This window comes from Cnephaeus nilssonii (genome assembly GCF_951640355.1).
Source record: "Cnephaeus nilssonii genome assembly, chromosome: 20".
Lineage (NCBI taxonomy): Eukaryota > Metazoa > Chordata > Mammalia > Chiroptera > Vespertilionidae > Cnephaeus > Cnephaeus nilssonii.
The window spans coordinates 37,692,352-37,711,420 of record NC_137091.1 but is presented as its reverse complement, the minus strand read 5'-3'; the positions used below and the strand labels follow the sequence as shown (position 1 = coordinate 37,711,420).

Here is a 19,069-nt window from a genome sequence, read left to right as displayed (position 1 = left end):
TGGGAGCTGACCTGGACTCCTCCCTCCACTAGACCTCCTCACTAGCCCCCACCAGGCCTTTAAATTTGTAAGCTCCATGAGGTTTGGTTCTTGGCTCTCTGTACTCTACAACTCCCTGTGCCATCTCACCCATCCTCTTGGCTGTGAAAGACATCTCTGTGCCAAGAACTCCCATCTCTCTGTTTCCAGGCCACAGTGCTCAAATTAACCACCTCTTGCTGCTAATTCTGTACACACTTTTTGGTTGGTCCTTACCTACAAGCCATCTCACACCACCCCCTCCCTAACAATATGCTCTTCCCTTGGCATCTGTCACACTATGCTCTCCGGGCTGTCCCCCAAACTCTTTGACTGCCCCTCTGCAGGTCTTCTTACTCTGTTCACTCCTCAAGGGCCCACTTTGTTTCTCACGCTATACACTCCCTCCCTGGCCATTTTATCTTCCACAACTTCAGTTCCTCTCTCTGCAAATGACACCCCATCTGTCTCCAGTCCCCCTTTTTTCCAGAACTAAAAACCACCATATGCCAGCAGCTTCCTGGATGCCTCCCCAGGAAGTCCTCTGAGTCCTTCACATGAAATCCCAAACTGACCTTCATGTCTTCCCCAAGACTAGTGCTGGTCTTCTAGTTCCCATTAGGCATCAAATTCATGACCCTTCTGCTTTTTGAACCTCATCTCCCCAATGCATGCCTTCTTCCTCATCCCCACAGCCCCTATTCTAATCCAGAACACTGCCCTCTAAAACTTGGATCCCTGCCCAGCCTTCTTTCTGGTCTCTTGGCCTATAATCCCTCTTCCCACACCAGTCACAGAAGGCAGTGATCCATACAAAACAGTGTTCCCCAACTGTAATATTTTCCTCATTAATGTTATAACTTCCTGCCATGTCCACATCAGTGCAACCCATTTGTCTGATATTTTCTTTAAATTCACTCACATTTTTACTTACTTTACGAGAGAAATGTTTCTATGTTTTAAAATAGTTCCTAAATAATAAAAAATTTTTGAAGGTTATCTTGTCATAAATAGAAAGTAACCATAAAGATATGAGCAAAACAATGTTAAGTCTCAGCAGGATACTTTGCCTGCTTAGACTCTAAGCCAAAGGCCTGTTCTCCCTGATAAACAGAGACTAAGAAATTTCAGAAAGGTGGCCAGAGGCACAGTAGCACCAAAGTGAAACTTTTTCTATGTCCAATTTCCGTGACCCAATCGAAAGACAGGACATAAATTAAACTGAAAAATACACACACACAAAAAAACTTTTTCACTAAATGATTCCATGTGGCTGAAGGTCTTGTCCTTATTCCACCTACAGCATTTCTTCTTCACCACCACCCCCAACCTGGAATGCATCTATAGTCTTGGGAAACTATGATCTAAAGCATGAATTTGATCATTTGGTCCCCTGCTTATAACACGGCCATAGCTCCCCTCAAACCTCAGGTAAAGCATAAGCCCCCTGCCCTGGCCAGATGGTTCAGTTGGCTGGAGCATTATCCCATACACCAGAAAGGTTGCAGGTTCAATCTCCGGTCTGGGCGCGTACAAGAGGCAACCAATCGATGTTTCTCTCTCACACTGATGTTTCTCTCTCTCTAAAATCAATAAAAACATATCCTTGGTGAGGATTAAAAATAATAATAATTTTAGCCTACCGGTGTAGTTCAGTTGTTGAGCGTTGACATATGGATCAGGAGATCATGGTTCTATTCCGGTCAGGGCACAGGCCAGGGTTGTGGGCTCAATCCCCAGTAGGGGGCATGCAGGAGGCAGCCGACTGATGATTCTCTCTCATCATTGACATTTATATTTCTCTCCCTCTCCCTTCCTCTCTGAAATCAATAAAAATATATTTTTTTAAAAACACCATTCTCCTCTGCCTCTCATTCTTACTCCAGTCAAAATACCGACCGCCTCCCTAGCTCGTTTGGCTAAGTGGATAGAGTGTCAGCCTGCAGACTGAAGGGTCCCAGGTTCGATTCCAGTCAAGGGCACATACCCGGGTTGCAGGCTCAATCCCCAGTGGAGGGCATGAAGGAGGCAGCCGATCAATGATTCTCTCTCATCACTGATGTTTCTCTCTCTCTCTTCCTTCCTCTCTGAAATAAATCCTACCTAATAAAATAGTAATATGCAAATTGACCGCACCTTCGCTATGCCAAAGCCACGCCCACCAGCCAATCAGGGTGAGTATGCAAATTACCCAACAAAGATGGCAGTTAATTTGCATATGCTGAGGGAGGGAGGAGTGAAGACTGAAGACAACTTAGAAGGAAGACGGAGGAAAAGCGGAAAGCAAGATGGCTGCCAGAGGGAAAGCCCGGGCGGGGCGGAGCGGGGCGGGTGGCAGAGGCGCGCGGGTGCAGGCGCGGTGGCCGAAACAGCGGCGGCGGTGGCAGCGGCAGCGCATGCGGCCGCAGCGACCGCTTGCAGGATTTTTCCTGCAAATGGGCTACTAGTAAAAATATATTTAAAAATAATAATACCCACCGCCCTCCAGGAAGTCATGCCTGCCCTCTCCCCCTCACACCCTAAGTAAAGCTAGGCACATCCTCTGAGCTTCCTCCATCAAGGCCCTGACTACTGAGAGCAGGGCCCAGGCTATCTCAGGCACCACGGAGTCCCCAACATCACCCAGCCCAGGCCTGGGGCAGAAAACAACTTTAGAAACGTTTGCGCCTGACAACTCACGGCATGGCAGCTGGTGGGGCGCAGTGGGGTGATGACTGAGCTATTGCCTGGTAGACAGGCCCCAAGCCCTGGCTTGGCCACTGTGTGCCCCCTGGGCTCTGCAACCCTGACGCTGCTCGTGTGCGGATCCTGCCCCACTGGGACCATGATGAAGTATTTCCTGAGCCAGAGCATGCTCTGGAGTTCCTGGGACCAAGTGTTCACTGCATTCTGGCAGCAGTGCCCAAATCCCTATAGCAAACATGTCCTGCCTGAAGACAGTGCACCGGGAGGTGACCCCTAACCAGAAGCTCCTGTCCCAGATTCCTGACCAAGACCAACAGGATACCCCACTGGGCCAAGTGAATATTTCCTGCCAATGTTGCTCACTCAGTGTACATCCTGGAAGATTCTAATGTGGACCACAGAACCAGACCACGACCACCTTCATCTAGAACATCAACCAGGCCTGGCTGATGGCTGTGGAGGAACGATTTGTTTACTGTGTGAACTCTTGATAACAGTGGCTGGACCGAAATCCACCAGGAAGCTTGGGTCTCCTCTAGCTTATTTGGCATCTCCAGAATATGGTCTCGACCCATTCAAAAGCAATGTGACCAAGACAATAAAGGGTTTTGAATACATCTTGGCCAAACTGCAAGGTGAGGCCCCTTCCAAAACCTTTGCTGAGACAGGCAAGGAGAAGGCAAAGGAGACGGCACTGGCAGCTACAGAGCAGGCCATGGACCTTGACAGTGAGGCAGCCACCAAGCAGCAGCAGCAGTTTGTGTAGACAGCCCAGACCCTGCGCAGCAGCACACCAGACCACCCGGCTGCACTCCCTCTGCCCTCCCCCCTTGTATTTTATTATTAAAAGTCAACTACCAGCCTGACCTATTTTCGGGTAGTGGGTTGGAGGTGGTATCTGTTTGGCATCTACAGTGCACCAGATACCTTACCCATGTCTGGTCCAGGCCTGCTTCTTCCCACATGGGATAGCTAAGAAGAGATTTGCCCAGGGTCACAGACAGCGTGCAGGCAAAGTGGTCATAAAGCCTAGACTGTAAATTCCATGAGGGCAGGGACCTTTGTTTTGTTCTCTGCTGTGTCCCAAGTATCTGGAACAATATCTAGCGCATAATGGGCACTCAATAAATATTTGTTGAATTCAATCAGCCTCCCCCCCAAAAAAAACAAATATTTGCTTAACACATAATCCTAACTAGTCCACAAAGCCCCACTTTTTTTGAGAGAGAGAGGATGGAGGAGAGAAATACTGATCGGTTGCCTCCAGCACATGCCCAGACAGGGATTGAACCCACAACCTGGGTATGTGCCCTTACTGGAATGGAACCCCCCACCTTCTAGTGTACGGGACAATGCTCCAACCGAGCCACACCGGCTAGGGCAAAGCCCCACATTTTAACAACTCAAACTACAAGAATCACAGCATAATTTCTAGAAACCCTGTCATCATCCCCTTGGCACAGCCCCAGCAAAGCCTTCTTTCCCGAAGAGAGAGCCCCCACTACTTACTGTGTGTTACCTCAGGACTTGAACATGCTCTTACACCATCTGTCCTAAGCATCCCCCTCAGCAACCATCCCCGTTTATGAAACTCTCTACCCCAAAACAGAGGGCTCCATGAGGAAGGCTGTGATCCAAACATGCCAGGAACTCAAGGAACACTTGTTGAATGACTGAGCAAGTTACCGAAGCTGAGCATAGTGAACCAACTGATCCCTCCAATAAGTGGCCCATTATTTACCATCCCTGCATGTCTATCCACAGGACCCAGTCCTTCAAGGACCATGCCAACATCTGGCTGTCTGAAAAGCCAATCCAGTCCTATCTCTGGCAGTAAGACCCTACCCTTCCGCCTCACCTGGTGACAGCAGACGAGCCAGCCTAGCGTGGTGTTAGGGAAGTGAGACCTGCACAGTACAAACCAGACTACCCCAGCTAGGAAAGGAACGGAGGATCCTGGTCTCATTACCATCAGGCTTTAAGCACAAGCAAAGTATCCTGAAGCCATGACCCAGCACTACAACTTGGAGCAAAGGCCCCTCCTGGCACTTTCCCACTTGCCCCGCCCCCACCATGATATCCCAATTCCTCCAGCTCTTCAGTGGAGGCTGAGGACCTTCCAAAGGGCACAGGGATTGACAATCAAATGTCTAAGAGGACAAACAGACAATATAAATAAGTGGGACAGCTCAAGGGAAACCCATGGCACTCTCCATCAACAGGTATAAGAAATCTTTCCTTTGCCGAAACCGGTTTGGCTCAGTGGATAGAGCGTCGGCCTGCGGACTGGAAGGTCCCAGGTTCGATTCCGGTCAGGGGCATGTACCTTGGTTGCGGGCACATCCCCGGTGCAGGGTGTGCAGGAGGCAGCTGGTCGATGTTTCTCTCTCATCGACATTTCTAGCTCTCATCCCTCTCTCTTCCTCTCTGTAAAAATCAATAAAGTATATTTAAAAAAAAAAAAAGAAATCTTTCCTTTTCTTTAAATCTGCCACAAGACAGGCATGAGGATAAATGGCAACTGATATATCCTGGGAACGAGAGAAAATTCCCTGCTCTAAAGAGGGCTGCCACTTCCTGAGCAAAGAGCTACTGTGCAGAACAATCCTGAGTCTCAGGTTGCTGGCTCCTCCCATTTTCCCAGAAAACAGGAAATCTTGATTTTTACTGAAATCACCCAAGTGTTAGCAACTAACTTACAAAATAAATGTACATTTCTGTAGGTCAAATGAGATCTCTATAATCATCATGTCATCTTCTTTGTTTATTAGTTTGTAACTGTTGCCTACTAAACTCCATGAAAGCAAAGACTTGCCTTGTTCCACTCTCTCTCCAACACCTAGGATGTATCTGGAACAGTGTGAATACTCAAACATTTATTTGTTCAACAAATGAGTAAATCAGAAATAAACGAAATAAAAGAGAATAACAGTGAATAAGAGAATATCTGAAATCAGTTGTGTCCCAGGAAATGTTGAACAGTTCCTGAAACGGGACAGTCAACAGACCCAAAAACAGGTTGATCCTTTCAAAACATTCGACCACATCCCTCCTTTACTCAAAACTCTCATGGCTCTGTCTCACTCAGTTAAGGCCAAGTTCCTCACCACAGCTTTCAAGATCCTATACCCGTGGTCGGCAAACTGCGGCTCGCGAGCCACATGCGGCTCTTTGGCCCCTTGAGTGTGGCTCTTCCACAAAATACCACGGCCTGGCGAGTCTATTTTGAAGAAGTGGTGTTAGAAGAAGGTGAAGTTTAAAAAATTTGGCTCTCAAAAGAAATTTCAATCGTTGTACTGTTGATATTTGGCTCTGTTGACTAATGAGTTTGCCGACCACTGTCCTATACCATCTGATTCTTATTTCTCCTATTGTTGAACTCACTCTGATTCTGCCCACTGGCCTTCTTGTTACTTCTTGAACACCACAGACGCGCTCCCAACTTTGCACTTGCCGTTTCTCCTTCCTTGGAACACTCTTCCGTAAGACATGACTTACTACCTCCACTCCAACAAGTCTTTTGTCAAAAGTCACCCACTCATACTCACCCTGACCACCCTATTCAAAGTGCAACCAGGATTCCTATTCCCCTCCTCTCTACTTCAGAATACCTTCTAGCTTACTAAATGATTTACTCATCAATTATATTGATTTACATTCACAAGGCCAAAGTTGTTTTTGTTGTTTTTTTTCACAAGGACAAAGACTTTTTAATTCTGTTTTGTTTACTGGTGTAGTCCCGGGGCAAAGAATTGTGCTTAACACATACTAGACACTAAAAATGTTTTTCTGGAATGACTGGGCATGCCTAAAAATAAAAACTAATAGTGAGTGCTTACTTTATGCCAGGTTTTGTTATCTCACCGTACCTGGAGCATCCGAAAGCTCCCATAAACCAGAGCTCATTTCGATCCCCTCTGATCTCCCACGGGGGCCTTTCTGCCCAGGTCCTGTCCCCGGCCTCAATGCCTCCCCCGGCGTCCCAGCCACAGACCTCGGCCTCCTCGCCGTCACTGCTGCGCTCGCTGTCCTCATCCTCAGAGAAATTGCTGTCCTCGCTGTCCGACATATTCTGTTCTTGCAGGAAAAAGACGGCGGGCTCAGCGTACCCCCCAAAACCCGAACCCCACCTTGAGCCTGTTTCCCCGGAGAGAAAAAAAAAAAAGCCTCTTAGCGCACTTCCGGCAGCCTCCTTCTGGCAACCGTGAACCCGAAAGGGAACTTCCTTACACCACCTGCTGCACCTCCAGAGTCCCTAAATCCGGGCTCTGTCTCTCCCTAGCTCCCGGCGACCCCCGGGCCTGCTCTGTCGCCCTCCAACCTACCCCACACCCCTCCGGTCCCACCTCCGCCTTCGGCACCAGCTGCAATTCACACGACGCCTGGATGGGACTGACGTAACCTCTCGCGAGAATGTACTCGTTGGCTTCGCCTAACGCGAAATTTCTGGGGCTCATTCGTAATGACGCACTTCCTGTACGCCATATTGAGAGTGGCGCAGCTGTCTTCATGTGGACGCTGGAGCCGACATCTTGGGAGAGTCAAATGGGAGGTCAATTATTCCTTCCGGGACCCGGACTTTTCCAGCCCAGAGTGAGTGCTTGAATGTAGTCCAGACCACTAACGCGGCGTGCCGTGCGTAAGAAGGCAGGGAATTAGCAAAAAATAGTAGCAAATTATCAAATAAAGTATACTTTATCTCATGGACCCTCTAAAACATTCCTAGGAGGTAGGTAGCCCCACTTTGCAAAACGGGAAAACTGAAGTCAGAAAAATTAACTAACTGGAAAGTGGCAGACCCAAGATTCCTCCCCAAGTTGGGGTGACTTCAACGCCCGTGTTTTTGTTTGCAGTGTCCCTGAGTTGATTGAATGTGAATTTATGTTCTAGTCCAATAATTATTCATCAGAGAGGTGTCAAAGAGAACCAGGCATGAGGGAGAGATATGAAAAATTAACCTGATGGCAAAAAAAAACAAAAAAAAAAACGTTTGAAGCTTTCAGAACACATTGCTAATTGATAAGCATGGATTCAATTGACAGAAATTTACTGTACATCTGGTTAGTTACAGGGGAATGTAGTGCCGTTGGGCTGGCAGCAGGCACACAAGGCAATTACCAGAGTCAAAATACCTGGGTGTATCTCTGCATAAGTACAAACTCCCCAATCCAACAATCCCCCAAACTGGACCCAAGACAGATTGGGAAGGGTCTCAGCACCCTAAAGAAATGATGCCCTTTCTGTAAGCTTGCTTCCTTCCACACAGCAGCTCTTTAAAATGAGATTTCAAAGCCGAAACCGGTTTGGCTCAGTGGATAAAATGAGATTTCATGCTTCCTTCCTTTCTTTCTCTTTTCCTCTCTCTTTCTCTCTCTCCCCCTCTTGCTCCTCCCCCTTCTTCTCTCTCTAAAAAAAATCAATAAAAACATATCCTTGGGTGAGGATTAAAATAAGATTTCACGCCCTGGCTGGTTTGACTCAGTGCATAGAGCGTCAGATCCTGGGTTAGATTCCCGGTCAGGGCACTGCCTGGGTTGTGGGCTTGATCCCCAGTATGGGGCGTGCAGGAGGCAGCTGATCCATGATTCTTTCACATCACTGATGTTTCTTTCTCTCTCTCCCTCTCTGAAATCAATAAAAACATATTTTTAAAAAATAAAAAAAATAAGATTTCACATATAAAATGCCTATTGACACTTCTGCAAAAAGACATTTACTGCAAGAAAGAGAAGGAACACTCATTTTCTCCCTTTGGAGAATTCTTCCCTGGTGTATCTGTGGTTCTCAACTCTCAACCCTAGCAGCATATCAGAATACATAAAAATATTAGAGAGAGAGAGAGATGCATGATAGCTCCAAACTGGAAACAACCAATATCCATTGTTAGGAGAATGGATAAATAGTTGCTGCACATCAATGCAGTGCAATAGTAACAAGCTACTGATACACACTTGAATACATTTCAGAAGCACTATGCTGAGTGAAAGAAGCCAGCACTAGAATATGGAGATATGATTCCATTCATATGAAATTCTAGAGGAAACAAAATACAAGCACCTTAGTCAGTGCCTAGGACTGGAGGTGGAGACTGACTTCAAAGGAACGTGAGGGATGCTTTGGGGTGATGGAAATGTGGCTACCTGTTGTAAAAGTTTGTCAGAACGCACTGAGCCCTGGCTGGTTTTGCTCAGTGATTAGAGCGTTGGCCCGTGGACTGAAGGGTCACATCAGGGGTGCAATTCCCAGTCAAAGGCAGGTACCTCGGTTGTAGGTTTGATTCAACCAGTCAATGTGTCTCTCTCACATCGATGTTTCTCTCTCTGTCTCTCCCCCTCCCTTCCACTCTCTCTAAAAATCTATGGAAAAATATCCTTGGGTGAGGATTAACATTAAAATTAAAAAACACTATACTTAAAAAATAATAATAATAAAATAAAGATCGCTCTAGCCCCGTGGTTGGCAAACTGAGGCTCGCGAGCCACATGTGGCTCTTTGGCCCCTTGAGTGTGGCTCTTCCACAAAATACCACAGCCTGGGCGAGAATATTTTGAAGAAGTGGCGTTAGAAGAAGTTTAAGTTTAAAAAAGTTGGCTTTCAAAAGAAATTTCAATCATTGTACTGTTGATATTTGGCTCTGTTGACTAATGAGTTTGCCGACCACTGCTCTAGCCAGTTTGGCTCGGTGGATAGAACGTCTGGCTGCAGACTGAAGGGTCCCAGGTTCTATTCTGGCCAAGGGCACATACCCGGGTTGCAGGCTTGATCTCCAGTAGGGGGCGTGCAGGAGGCAGCCAATCAATGATCCTCTCTCATCATTGATGTTTCTATCTCTCTCTACCTCTTCCTTCCTCTCTGAAATCAATAGAGAAATATATTTTTTAAAAATAATAAAATAGCCCTAACCGGTTTGGCTCAGTGGATAGAGCTGCGGACTGAAGGGTCCCAGGTTCGATCCCGGTCAAGGGCATGTACCTTGGTTGCGGGCGCATCCCCAGTGGGAGGTGTGCAGGAGGCAGCTGATCGATGTTTCTCCCTCTTCCTTCCTCTCTGTAAAAAAATCAATAAAATAGCCCTAACTGGTTTGGCTCAATGGATAGAGCGTCGGCCTGCGGACTGAAAGGTCCCAGGTTCGATTCCGGTCAAGGGCATGTACCTTGGTTGTGGGCACATCCCCAGTGGGAGGTGTGCAGGAGGCAGCTGATCGATGTTCCTAACTCTCTATTCCTCTCCCTTCCTCTCTGTAAAAAAATCAATAAAATAGCCCTAACTGGTTTGGCTCAATGGATAGAGCGTCGGCCTGCGGACTGAAAGGTCCCAGGTTCGATTCCGGTCAAGGGCATGTACCTTGGTTGTGGGCACATCCCCAGTGGGAGGTGTGCAGGAGGCAGCTGATCGATGTTCCTAACTCTCTATTCCTCTCCCTTCCTCTCTGTAAGAAGATCAATAAAATATATATTTTTTAAAAATCAATAAAATATATATTTTTTTCATTTTAATTTCTTTATTGATTGAGTTATTACATATTTGTCCTCATCCCCCTCATTACCTTCCCAACCCCCACAATAAAATATATATATATTTTAAAAATAGTAATAAAATAAAACAAAGATCAATGGAAAAAATATCCTTGGGTGAGGATTAAAAAAAAAACGCACTGAAACATACACTTAAAACAGGTGCCTCTCACTCTATATAAATTATATCTCAATAAAGTTGATTTTTAACAAAATACTTTTAATTGATTTTAGAGAGGAAGGGAGAGAGGGGAAAAAAAATGTTTATTTGAGCCCCAGCTGGTTTGGCTCAGTGGATAGAGCGTTGGCCTGCGGACTGAAGGGTCCCAGGTTCGATACCAGTCAAGGGCACATGCCTGGGTTTCGGGCTTGATCCCCAGTAGGGGGCGTGCAGAAGGCAGCCAATGATTCTCTCTCATCATTGATGTTTCTATCTCTCTCTTCCTCTCCCTTCCTCTCTGAAATCAATATATATATATATACAAAATGTTGATTTGAGAAACATCGATTGGTTGCCTCCATATCCATCCCGACCAGGGATCAAACCCGCAACCTGGGGATGTGCCCTGACTGGGAATGGAACCTGCACAGGACAATCTCCAACCATCTGAGCCACAGAAGCCAGGGCTAAGGTTGGTTTTTAAAAATATAGATATCCAGGACCCACAAGAATAATTATTTGCAGCCAGGGATGTGAACCACAAGACTCTCCCTGTCCTTGGGGGTGGGGATGAGGTTAAGAGGCACCTGTGCAGTGTTCTGTCCCTTCCTGGAAGAGGAGAGAGGAGGAGTATCTGAAAGAGGCAGAACAGCGGCAGGGGGTGGGGGTGGGGACAGGTCTGAGCTTCCAGCAGGTCAGAAGCTTCAGGCTCAGATCTCACCATATTTTCCATCTTCTCTCCTCTCCCCCTTGGCTTCTAGGGCTCCAGGGGCATCTCTGGTCTAGAAGGAGAAGGCTTAGGGTTTGGTACCAGGGAGTCTGTCTTTCAAGGCTTATCTGAGGACAGGTGCTGAGCACAAACTTCTTCTTTTTTTTTTTTTTATATATTTTATTGATTTTTTACAGAGAGGAAGGGAGAGGGATAGAGAGTTAGAAACATCGATAGGCCGAAACCGGTTTGGCTCAGTGGATAGAGCGTTGGCCTGTGGACTGGAGGGTCCCGGGTTCGATTCCGGTCAAGGGCATGTGCCTTGGTTGCGGGCACATCCCCAGTGGGGGTTGTGCAAGAGGCAGCTGATCGATGTTCCTCTATCATCAATGTTTCTAACTCTCTATCCCTCTCTCTTCCTCTCTGTAAAAAATCAATAAAATATATTAAAAAAAAAAAAAAAGAAACATCGATGGGAGAGAAACATCGATCAGCCACCTCCTGCACACTCCCCACTGGGGATGTGCCCGCAACCAAGGTACATGCCTCTGACCGGAATCAAACCTGGGACTCTTCAGTCCACAGGCCGACGCTCTATCCACTGAGCCAAACCGGTTTCGGCAACAAACTTCTTGTAATAACTCCGAGAGTTTGGCCAGGAAAAGAGGGACTGGTCTCTGAGGATATTCTTCACAAGGTGGACAAGGGCCCTGGGCTGTCACCCACAGCTGGAACCCAGGGCATCCAGCAGCTGCTGTAGCCTGAACACAGCAGTCCCCACGGATGGACCCTCCTCACACCCAATCACAGACAGCTCCAGCCGAAGCAGCTTACCTTCTCAGCAGGACACACCTGTGGGGACAGAGTGACTTGGTATCTCTGGGCAAGGGCCTGATCCCAAATTCCCACCCCCAATGGCCTGGGACAAGTCCATTTCACCTCTTTGGGTATCAGTTTTCTTATATGTAAAAGGGAGCTCTGAATAATCCCTATTTTTTAAAAAATATACAGTTTTATTTATTTCAGAGAGGAAGGGGGAGAGAGAGAGGGAGAGAGAGAGAGAAACATCAATGATGAGAGAGAGTCTCTAATCAGCTGCCTCCTGCATGCCCCACACTGGGGATCAAGCCCACAACCTGGGCATGTGTCCTGACCAGGAATTGAACTGTGGCCTCCTGGTTCGTAGGTCGACACTCAACCACTGAGCTCTGCCGGCTGGGCAATAATCGCTATTTTGAGGGCTGACACTAACCCACACTGTACTTCTGTAAGTTAGAAAAGGACATTCATTCCTTAAAACATTTCCAAGTGCTATTTTGTTAGAAAAAAAGATATTTACTGCCGAAACATCTGCTGAAAATTGACTATTATGTCCAGGATGTGAATACTGTCCTTGAGTATGTGGGATCCTTGTGCAGTGTACAACCTTCACACACACACACACACACACACACACACACACACACACACAATGGCCCTGTCCACCTCAGAGGATCAGCGTGATTAGTAAATAAGCTAATATACTTAAAGCATTTAGACTAGTATCTGGCCCAGAGTAAACACTATTTACGTGTAGCCATAATCGTCATCATCATTTGTTGTTGTTATGTGCCATCATCGTTCTAGACTTCAGAGACAGCAGTGAACAAAATATATTTGTCAAGCCTGGGGCTGGGTCATGGACTGGACACCCAGAACACTTGTGCCAGTGCCTCTGCTGCTAACAGTCATGTTTTCCAAGCCTAGTGGATTCTTCCTAAACTTCCAACTTCACTAAGAAGCTAATGAAATACTCACCAAGAGATCATCTGGGGTGTAGAGCCTGCCATCATTTTTGTTCCCCTACAATTTTGGGGTAGGAAGGAGAATGAGATCTTGGAGCGGGAGAGCCTGACCTTCCTCAAACATGCCCCTGCTTCCCCTCCCTGCCCCTGCCTGCTGACTCTCCCCTCCTGCTCCTCACCAGCATCTTCATGATGGTAACCAGGAAGTAGAAAGGCTCCCGAGGACAGAGGGGTGGTACTGAGCCCCCGGAAGGCCTTACCAGCAGGAGAATGATCCGAGAGGCCACATGGGCACCCTGCCTACCCCCAGGCTTTCTCTGGTCCCTTGGCCCAGTGGCCCAGGGTCCTGGAAGCAAGAGGTACAGAGAGAGGGAGCAAGTTGGCAGACTGGAGGGGGTGAAGGGAATGGCCCCATTCCCTCCCTGTCCAGCTCCACTCAGTCCACAGATGCTCAGGGAACGCTCTCCAAGAGGCAGGGGAGATTGTGACTCTAGCGTAGAGAGGGCCTAAGTCAGGGGGGCTTACTGACCGCCCCCCCACCCCCCCAGCCAGGCAGATAGGAGGCTTGATTAGTACATGAGGATCAGCCTGGAGAGTTTGGAAGCCTCCTCCTCTCCCAAAAGGGCCCATAAGATAGTAGCAGGTGGTGTGTGTGCAGCCTGTGGCCCGTCTTCTCATTGGGCGACACCGTGCTAGGCCTTATCAGCGTCTGAAGGTGCGTGACGGGGGTCTTTGCTCTCCTTTCTACTTCTACTTGCCCCACGTTTCTTGGATCTCTGTGCCTGCCTGTCCCTGTCTGTCTCTTTCTCTGAGGGTTTGGCCTCTGTCTCTGAATCTCTGTGGCTTGTATTTTCTGACCGACTGGTGTCTCTCCTTTCTCCTCCTCTTCTCCCTTGGCCCCTTTGTCTTTCTGCTCCACGTGTGCCTGTCTCTCTCTTGGGCTGTTGTCCCTCCAGGTGATGCCGTGGGCGCTCCCTCCCTCCCTCCCCCTTTCCCTCTGGCTCTCTCACCCTTTTGGAGCTGGAAGCTAGGCCCACCCACCTCCTCCTCCGCTCAGGCCTCCAGGCAAAAGGTGAATTACCACACCCCTGTGAACCTTGGCCCCCAGACCCAGAGCTGCCAGAGAAACTGAGGCAACAGTGGGCTCCCTCCTGCAGCCTAAAGAGGAGCCTCCTGGCTGGGAAGGGAGCATCCTGAGTGGGGGGAACAAGGCACTCCTGAGGTGGCTCAGAGGGGATGGGGTGGGGGCAGGGAGGCATTCTGCGGAGAGGGGCCTGGGGGCAGAGAAGGCGGAGATGATGGGGGGGGGGGGGGGGATACAGTAGGGATTCCAGGTAAGGAGCCGGAGAGGGAGATTCTGGAGGCAGGTCTCTAAGGAATGGAGGATTCTGGGAGAGGAATTCCAAGGACGTCAGTTGCTGGGGAAAGGAGGCTCTGAAGGGAAAGAAATTCTTAAGGATGGTCGATTTTGAGGGAGAGGGCTCCGAAAGAAAGGAAGATTTTGTGAAAGGAGGTGGTTCTAGAAAAGGTGTATTAGGGGGAAAGGGAGATTTTTGTGAAAGGGGGTGGTTCTAGAAAAGGTGTATTAGGGGGAAAGGGAGATTCCGGAGGAGGGGGTGCTAGGGGTAGTTGGTTCTGAGAAGATTGTGGGGGGAACGATTGGGGAGAAAGCCCTTGAGTGGAGGGAGATTAAGGGAAAGGAACCCAGAGTGAGGGACCCCAAGAGGCAGATACGGGAGTGGACTTCTGAGAGGATTCTGGAAAGAGAAGACCCTGGTGAAGGGTGGGTTCCAGGGGAGGGGACTCTAGGAGGAAAAGGACTCGGGGAGGGGACTCTCCAAGAAGGTGGGCTCCAGGGCGTAGGAGGACTCTGAATCCTGAATCTGGGAATCCTGCCGGACTTGTCGGTTCCGGAGGGAAGATTCTGGCGGAGGAGGATGGGGGAGGAAGTCTGCGGGTGATGAGGGGTTAAGAAAGGCCCCTTTATTGGGGGCTTAGGGTCGGTGTTGGCTGGGGTAGGAAGGAGGTTAGTAAAGACCGGATGCAAATGAGAACCGGCTGTGGCCAATGAGGGCTGACGATGTGGAGAACGGCGTGAGCTCCTCCCCCTTCTTTGGCCGCGCTACACCCTTCAGGCCCCGCCCCTTCCACTCCGGGTCCCGCCCACCGGTCTTGGGATCCGCCATCCTGCCGCCAAGCGGAAGTCCTGCCCTCTGGCTACCTCAGCAGCCGTAAAGCTTCTTCCCGTCGCGACGCTGTGCTCAAAGCGCCTGCGCACACCCTGTAAAGCCACCGGTGTGGCCTTGCGTTTCCCTTTTCCGGTGTCGGCGCCGCGCGGTGAGCATCTCTGGTGTACGCCCGCAGTCATGCCATCCAAGGGTCCTCTGCAGTCTGTGCAGGTCTTCGGACGCAAGGTGAGCCGGGCGCCAGGTGGGAGGGGTCGGGGGAAGCCGGGGTCTGGAAGAGGTCGATGGGCAGGTTTCTGGGGCCTACGTGGGAGCCGGAACCCTGGTCTCACGTGGCCCTCGTCTCTCTCCCTCGCTTTCTGCAGAAGACGGCCACAGCCGTGGCGCACTGCAAGCGGGGCAACGGCCTCATAAAGGTGAACGGACGGCCCCTGGAGATGATCGAGCCGCGCACGCTTCAATACAAGGTGCTGGCGCTGAAGACGGGCGTTTGGGTTGAATGGAGGACTGGGACAGAGATGTTGAAATAAGCAGGTTCCTGGAGTTCGATGATCTTGGAAGCTGAGGAATCTGGTATCAACAGGGATGTTTAGAAGCTGAATTGGGATCAGAAAAATGGGGTATTTGGCGATGGTGGTGGGTTTTGGGAGTACAGAAAATGTGATAAAAGCTTAAAGTGAGTGAAAACATGAACGTTGAGAGGGGAAGGATGGGGGGAGGTAGAAGAGGGTAAAGGGAGGATAAATAGTGATGCAAGGAGACCTGACGTGGGGTGGTGAACACACAGTATCATGTAGAGATGGCATATCATAGAATTGTACACCTGAAACAATTTTATTAACCGATATTACCCCAATAAGTTCAATAAAAAAGTGAATGTTGAAGATTGAGAAGATGCTTTGAAAACGGATATTTGGAAGCCCACTCAATTGGGGACCAGATGACAAGAGACAAGAGCATTACCAGAGTTTTTTTTTACATGATTTCTTGCAATTAGTTAATGAGGGATAACAGTTTCCACTCCTCTGGACTTTGTAGGAACTCAGTAAGATTTAAAAGAACAGGAATGGAATTTGGGTTTATTTTGCTTGGCTGAGGAGGGGCTTCTCTTTGTTTGGGCCTCAGTTTCTTTGATATTGGCGTGTGATTTCTGTCTCTGATAGCCTATGTTGAGGCAAATGACTTCTCTTCCTTGGTTGAGTTCATCATCTGTAAAATGGGGATAATTTCTACCTTCAAGGGCTGTTGTGAGGATAAATTAGAACAGTGGTCGGCAAACTCATTAGTCAACAGAGCCAAATATCAACAGTACAACGATTGAAATTTCTTTTGAGAGCCAAATTTTTTAAACTTCTTCTAACGCCACTTCTTCAAAATTGACTCACCCAGGCCGTGGTACTTATATAAAGTCTATTACTTTTAAATGTAAAGAATAACACCCACATTTCGGGGTTAGTTAGAATTTAGAGGTAGGGTATAAGATCCTTGGAATAGCAGACATTACATATTGTGGGTTTACTCTTTGACAGTTTATTTGAAGGCTTTTTGTGCACAGCCTGTGAGAGGTAACCAGGTGCTGGGGATAACGGTGATCCAGAAGGCCCAGGCTCTGCCCTCAAAGGGCTGCCAGTCTACTGGGGGAAATAGAATGGACCTAATATCAGACACTCCCAGAGTAATTGGAGCTGGGATGGGGGAACTCAGACGAGGATTCTGGCATCTGAGTGGGTCAGGGCAGGATGGGGGGTGGTTTGAAGGGAGACCTGTGATCTGAGACCTAAAGTAGGTAAAATAAATGTGTCCAAGCACATGCAAGAGACTTATACCTGGCAAAATGAGGGTGTGTCACAGGTTATAGTGTGGTTGTAATTTCTCTGGGAATCTGTAAGGCTCAAAGGGAGGATGGAAAACTCAGGTGGGGAACCCAGAAAAGGCACCTGATGTAGCCCAAGAGTGCCTTTTGCTGTTTGAGGCAGCTTTGGTAGCTGCAACGGTTTCCTTATTGAGCTAAGTCAGAAGTCTGAGATGAGGGATCTGAGATGCAGGGAGGTTGCCTGCTTAGGTTGCTTTGAACAATCTCACTGGTCTTCCATTCCTCCCTGCTCCTGGCTGTGGTGCTAGCTCAACCCTCCCTCGCCCACTAGCACTTTGAGGCCAGTGGTGGTAGAAGCTACTTGAAGAGAGAGAAGGATGCTCAGTGAGGTGGCTCAGTTGCCCAGATTGTGGTCTAAAATCCTATCATGCCCCCCTGTTCCTCCAGCTGCTGGAACCTGTTCTGCTTCTTGGGAAGGAGCGATTTGCTGGCGTGGACATCCGAGTCCGTGTGAAGGGTGGCGGTCATGTGGCCCAGATTTATGGTAAATCCCAGGACCTGGGCAACATGGGTGGGAGGTGGCTCTGAGAGCGAGATCCTACTCCTGGGTCTTCTTAAAACTAATGTGTCTTATTTTGTGTGTTTTTTTCACAGCAATCCGTCAGTCCATTTCCAAAGCCCTGGTGGCCTACTACCAGAAATGTGAGTGAGTGGGTCCTTCCCATCGGCGTTGGGATGGGTGCAAGTCAAGTACCAGCTCTGGCATTTAGCTCCAGAGAGTAGGTGTATGCTTCTGTGGTCATCTAAATCTTTATCCCACTTCTTATCCCCAGATGTGGATGAAGCTTCTAAGAAGGAAATCAAAGACATCCTTATCCAGTATGACCGGACCCTGCTGGTAGCAGATCCCCGTCGCTGTGAATCCAAAAAGTTTGGTGGTCCTGGTGCCCGTGCTCGCTACCAGAAATCTTACCGATGAGCTCATCTGGGTTCACCTTTCTAATAAACAATGGTCGTGGGATTTAAGGTTTCAAGGATTGTGCTATCTTTTGTGGTAGTCTTTGGCTAAAAGAAATACAGGAAACACCCCAAGCCCACTGCCAGTCTGGATTTTAAGCCCTTCCATAAGCCACCACTCTGGTGTGGATGGGTGGGAAGGTAGGTGGGAGCAGACCTGGCCTCTTTCCCTGCACCCCAGTGGAGTGGAGTGTGCGGACACAGCTGAGATGGGGAGGTTTGGGGCCATTGGTTGTGTAGGATTTCATGTGTTTGTCTTTATTTCAATTCTTTTGCTGCTGGTTAGCACCTCAGGAAAGAGCAGGGGAAATACATACTTCAATCTTGAATACAAAGAAAGACAACCTGGGTGGAGTCTGAAGTCAGGAACTAAGGGCATGGCTGGACTGGGAAAGGAATTTTAATATATTTTTATTGATTTTAGAGAGGAAGGGAGAGAGAATCATTGATGAGCTGCCTCCTGCACACCCCCAACTGGGGATTGAGCCCACAACCTGGGCATGTGCCCTTGACAGGAACCGTTCAGTTGGCAGGCTAACCCTCTATCCACTGAGCCAAACCAGATAGGGCAGGGATTTTAATATCTGTAGCTTAGATAAGATTGTGATCTGGGGGCAAGGGCCCTAAACCCCACAGGGGCGTCATCTGGCTTCAACCACGGTGTCAATACTGCCTCCCGGGGAAAAGTAAGTCCCAGTTACTCTCAGTAGTAACTTCCTACCATTGGGCTACAACGTGATAGAACACTTCCATTGTCAAAAAGAAAATTCTGTGGGATGGTGCATGTATATGTACAGCTGATAGGGAATGAATACAGTCATGCAACCGCCTAACAATGGGGATATTCTCTGAGAAATGCATTGGTAGGTGTTTTTTTTTGTGTGCAAACAGTGTACTTGACACAAACCTAGGTGGTACAGCCTATTCTGTAGGGAAGGAAAAATAATTTTTCCTCTACCCTTCTGGGTTCTTGGCTGACATTGCCATAATAAAATAACAGGAGGAAAATGTATTTCTCCTGTATATAAGGAAGAGGCCCAGGAAAACAATAATTCATCAAAATGGTTGTGAAGATGTTTCACCTGGCACCTAATTGGTGCTCAATCAACCCCACTAAGTTGGTGGTCCTATAAAATTCTGTTATGAGGTAGTCCTTGTAATATAGTTGAAGCCACCTTAGATA

General features: G+C 48.3%; 2 protein-coding genes and 1 pseudogene across 5 annotated transcripts in view; 2 read left to right on the top strand and 1 right to left on the bottom strand.

Moving 5' to 3' along the window:
* SUPT5H (SPT5 homolog, DSIF elongation factor subunit) overlaps positions 1 to 7,109 on the bottom strand; it is a 31,857-nt gene extending 24,748 nt beyond the window's left edge. For 2 of the 3 annotated variants that reach the window (XM_079799438.1, XM_079799440.1), the window contains exons 1-2: positions 7,029 to 7,103; positions 6,698 to 6,775 (exon numbers count right to left, since the gene is read on the bottom strand). In XM_079799438.1, the coding sequence (XP_079655564.1) occupies positions 6,698 to 6,772 (75 nt within the window). In that variant the 5' untranslated portion in view covers positions 6,773 to 6,775; positions 7,029 to 7,103. Of the gene's footprint in view, positions 1 to 6,697; positions 6,776 to 7,028 lie in introns of all 3 variants that reach the window. The other variant, XM_079799439.1, reaches the window with a different exon arrangement.
* Positions 2,528 to 5,168, top strand: LOC307115906 (PRELI domain-containing protein 1, mitochondrial-like; annotated as a pseudogene). The gene has a single exon. The product of its transcript is annotated as a PRELI domain-containing protein 1, mitochondrial-like (transcript).
* An 8,014-nt stretch (positions 7,110 to 15,123) lies between the features above and the next one.
* On the top strand, positions 15,124 to 17,903 carry RPS16 (ribosomal protein S16). Its single transcript, XM_079799549.1, has 5 exons — positions 15,124 to 15,284; positions 15,422 to 15,523; positions 17,317 to 17,413; positions 17,524 to 17,571; positions 17,703 to 17,903. Exons 1-5 carry the CDS (start codon positions 15,237 to 15,239, stop codon positions 17,846 to 17,848), a joined length of 441 nt encoding a protein of 146 aa, XP_079655675.1. The 5' UTR covers positions 15,124 to 15,236; the 3' UTR covers positions 17,849 to 17,903.
* The last annotated feature ends 1,166 nt before the right edge of the window (positions 17,904 to 19,069 follow it).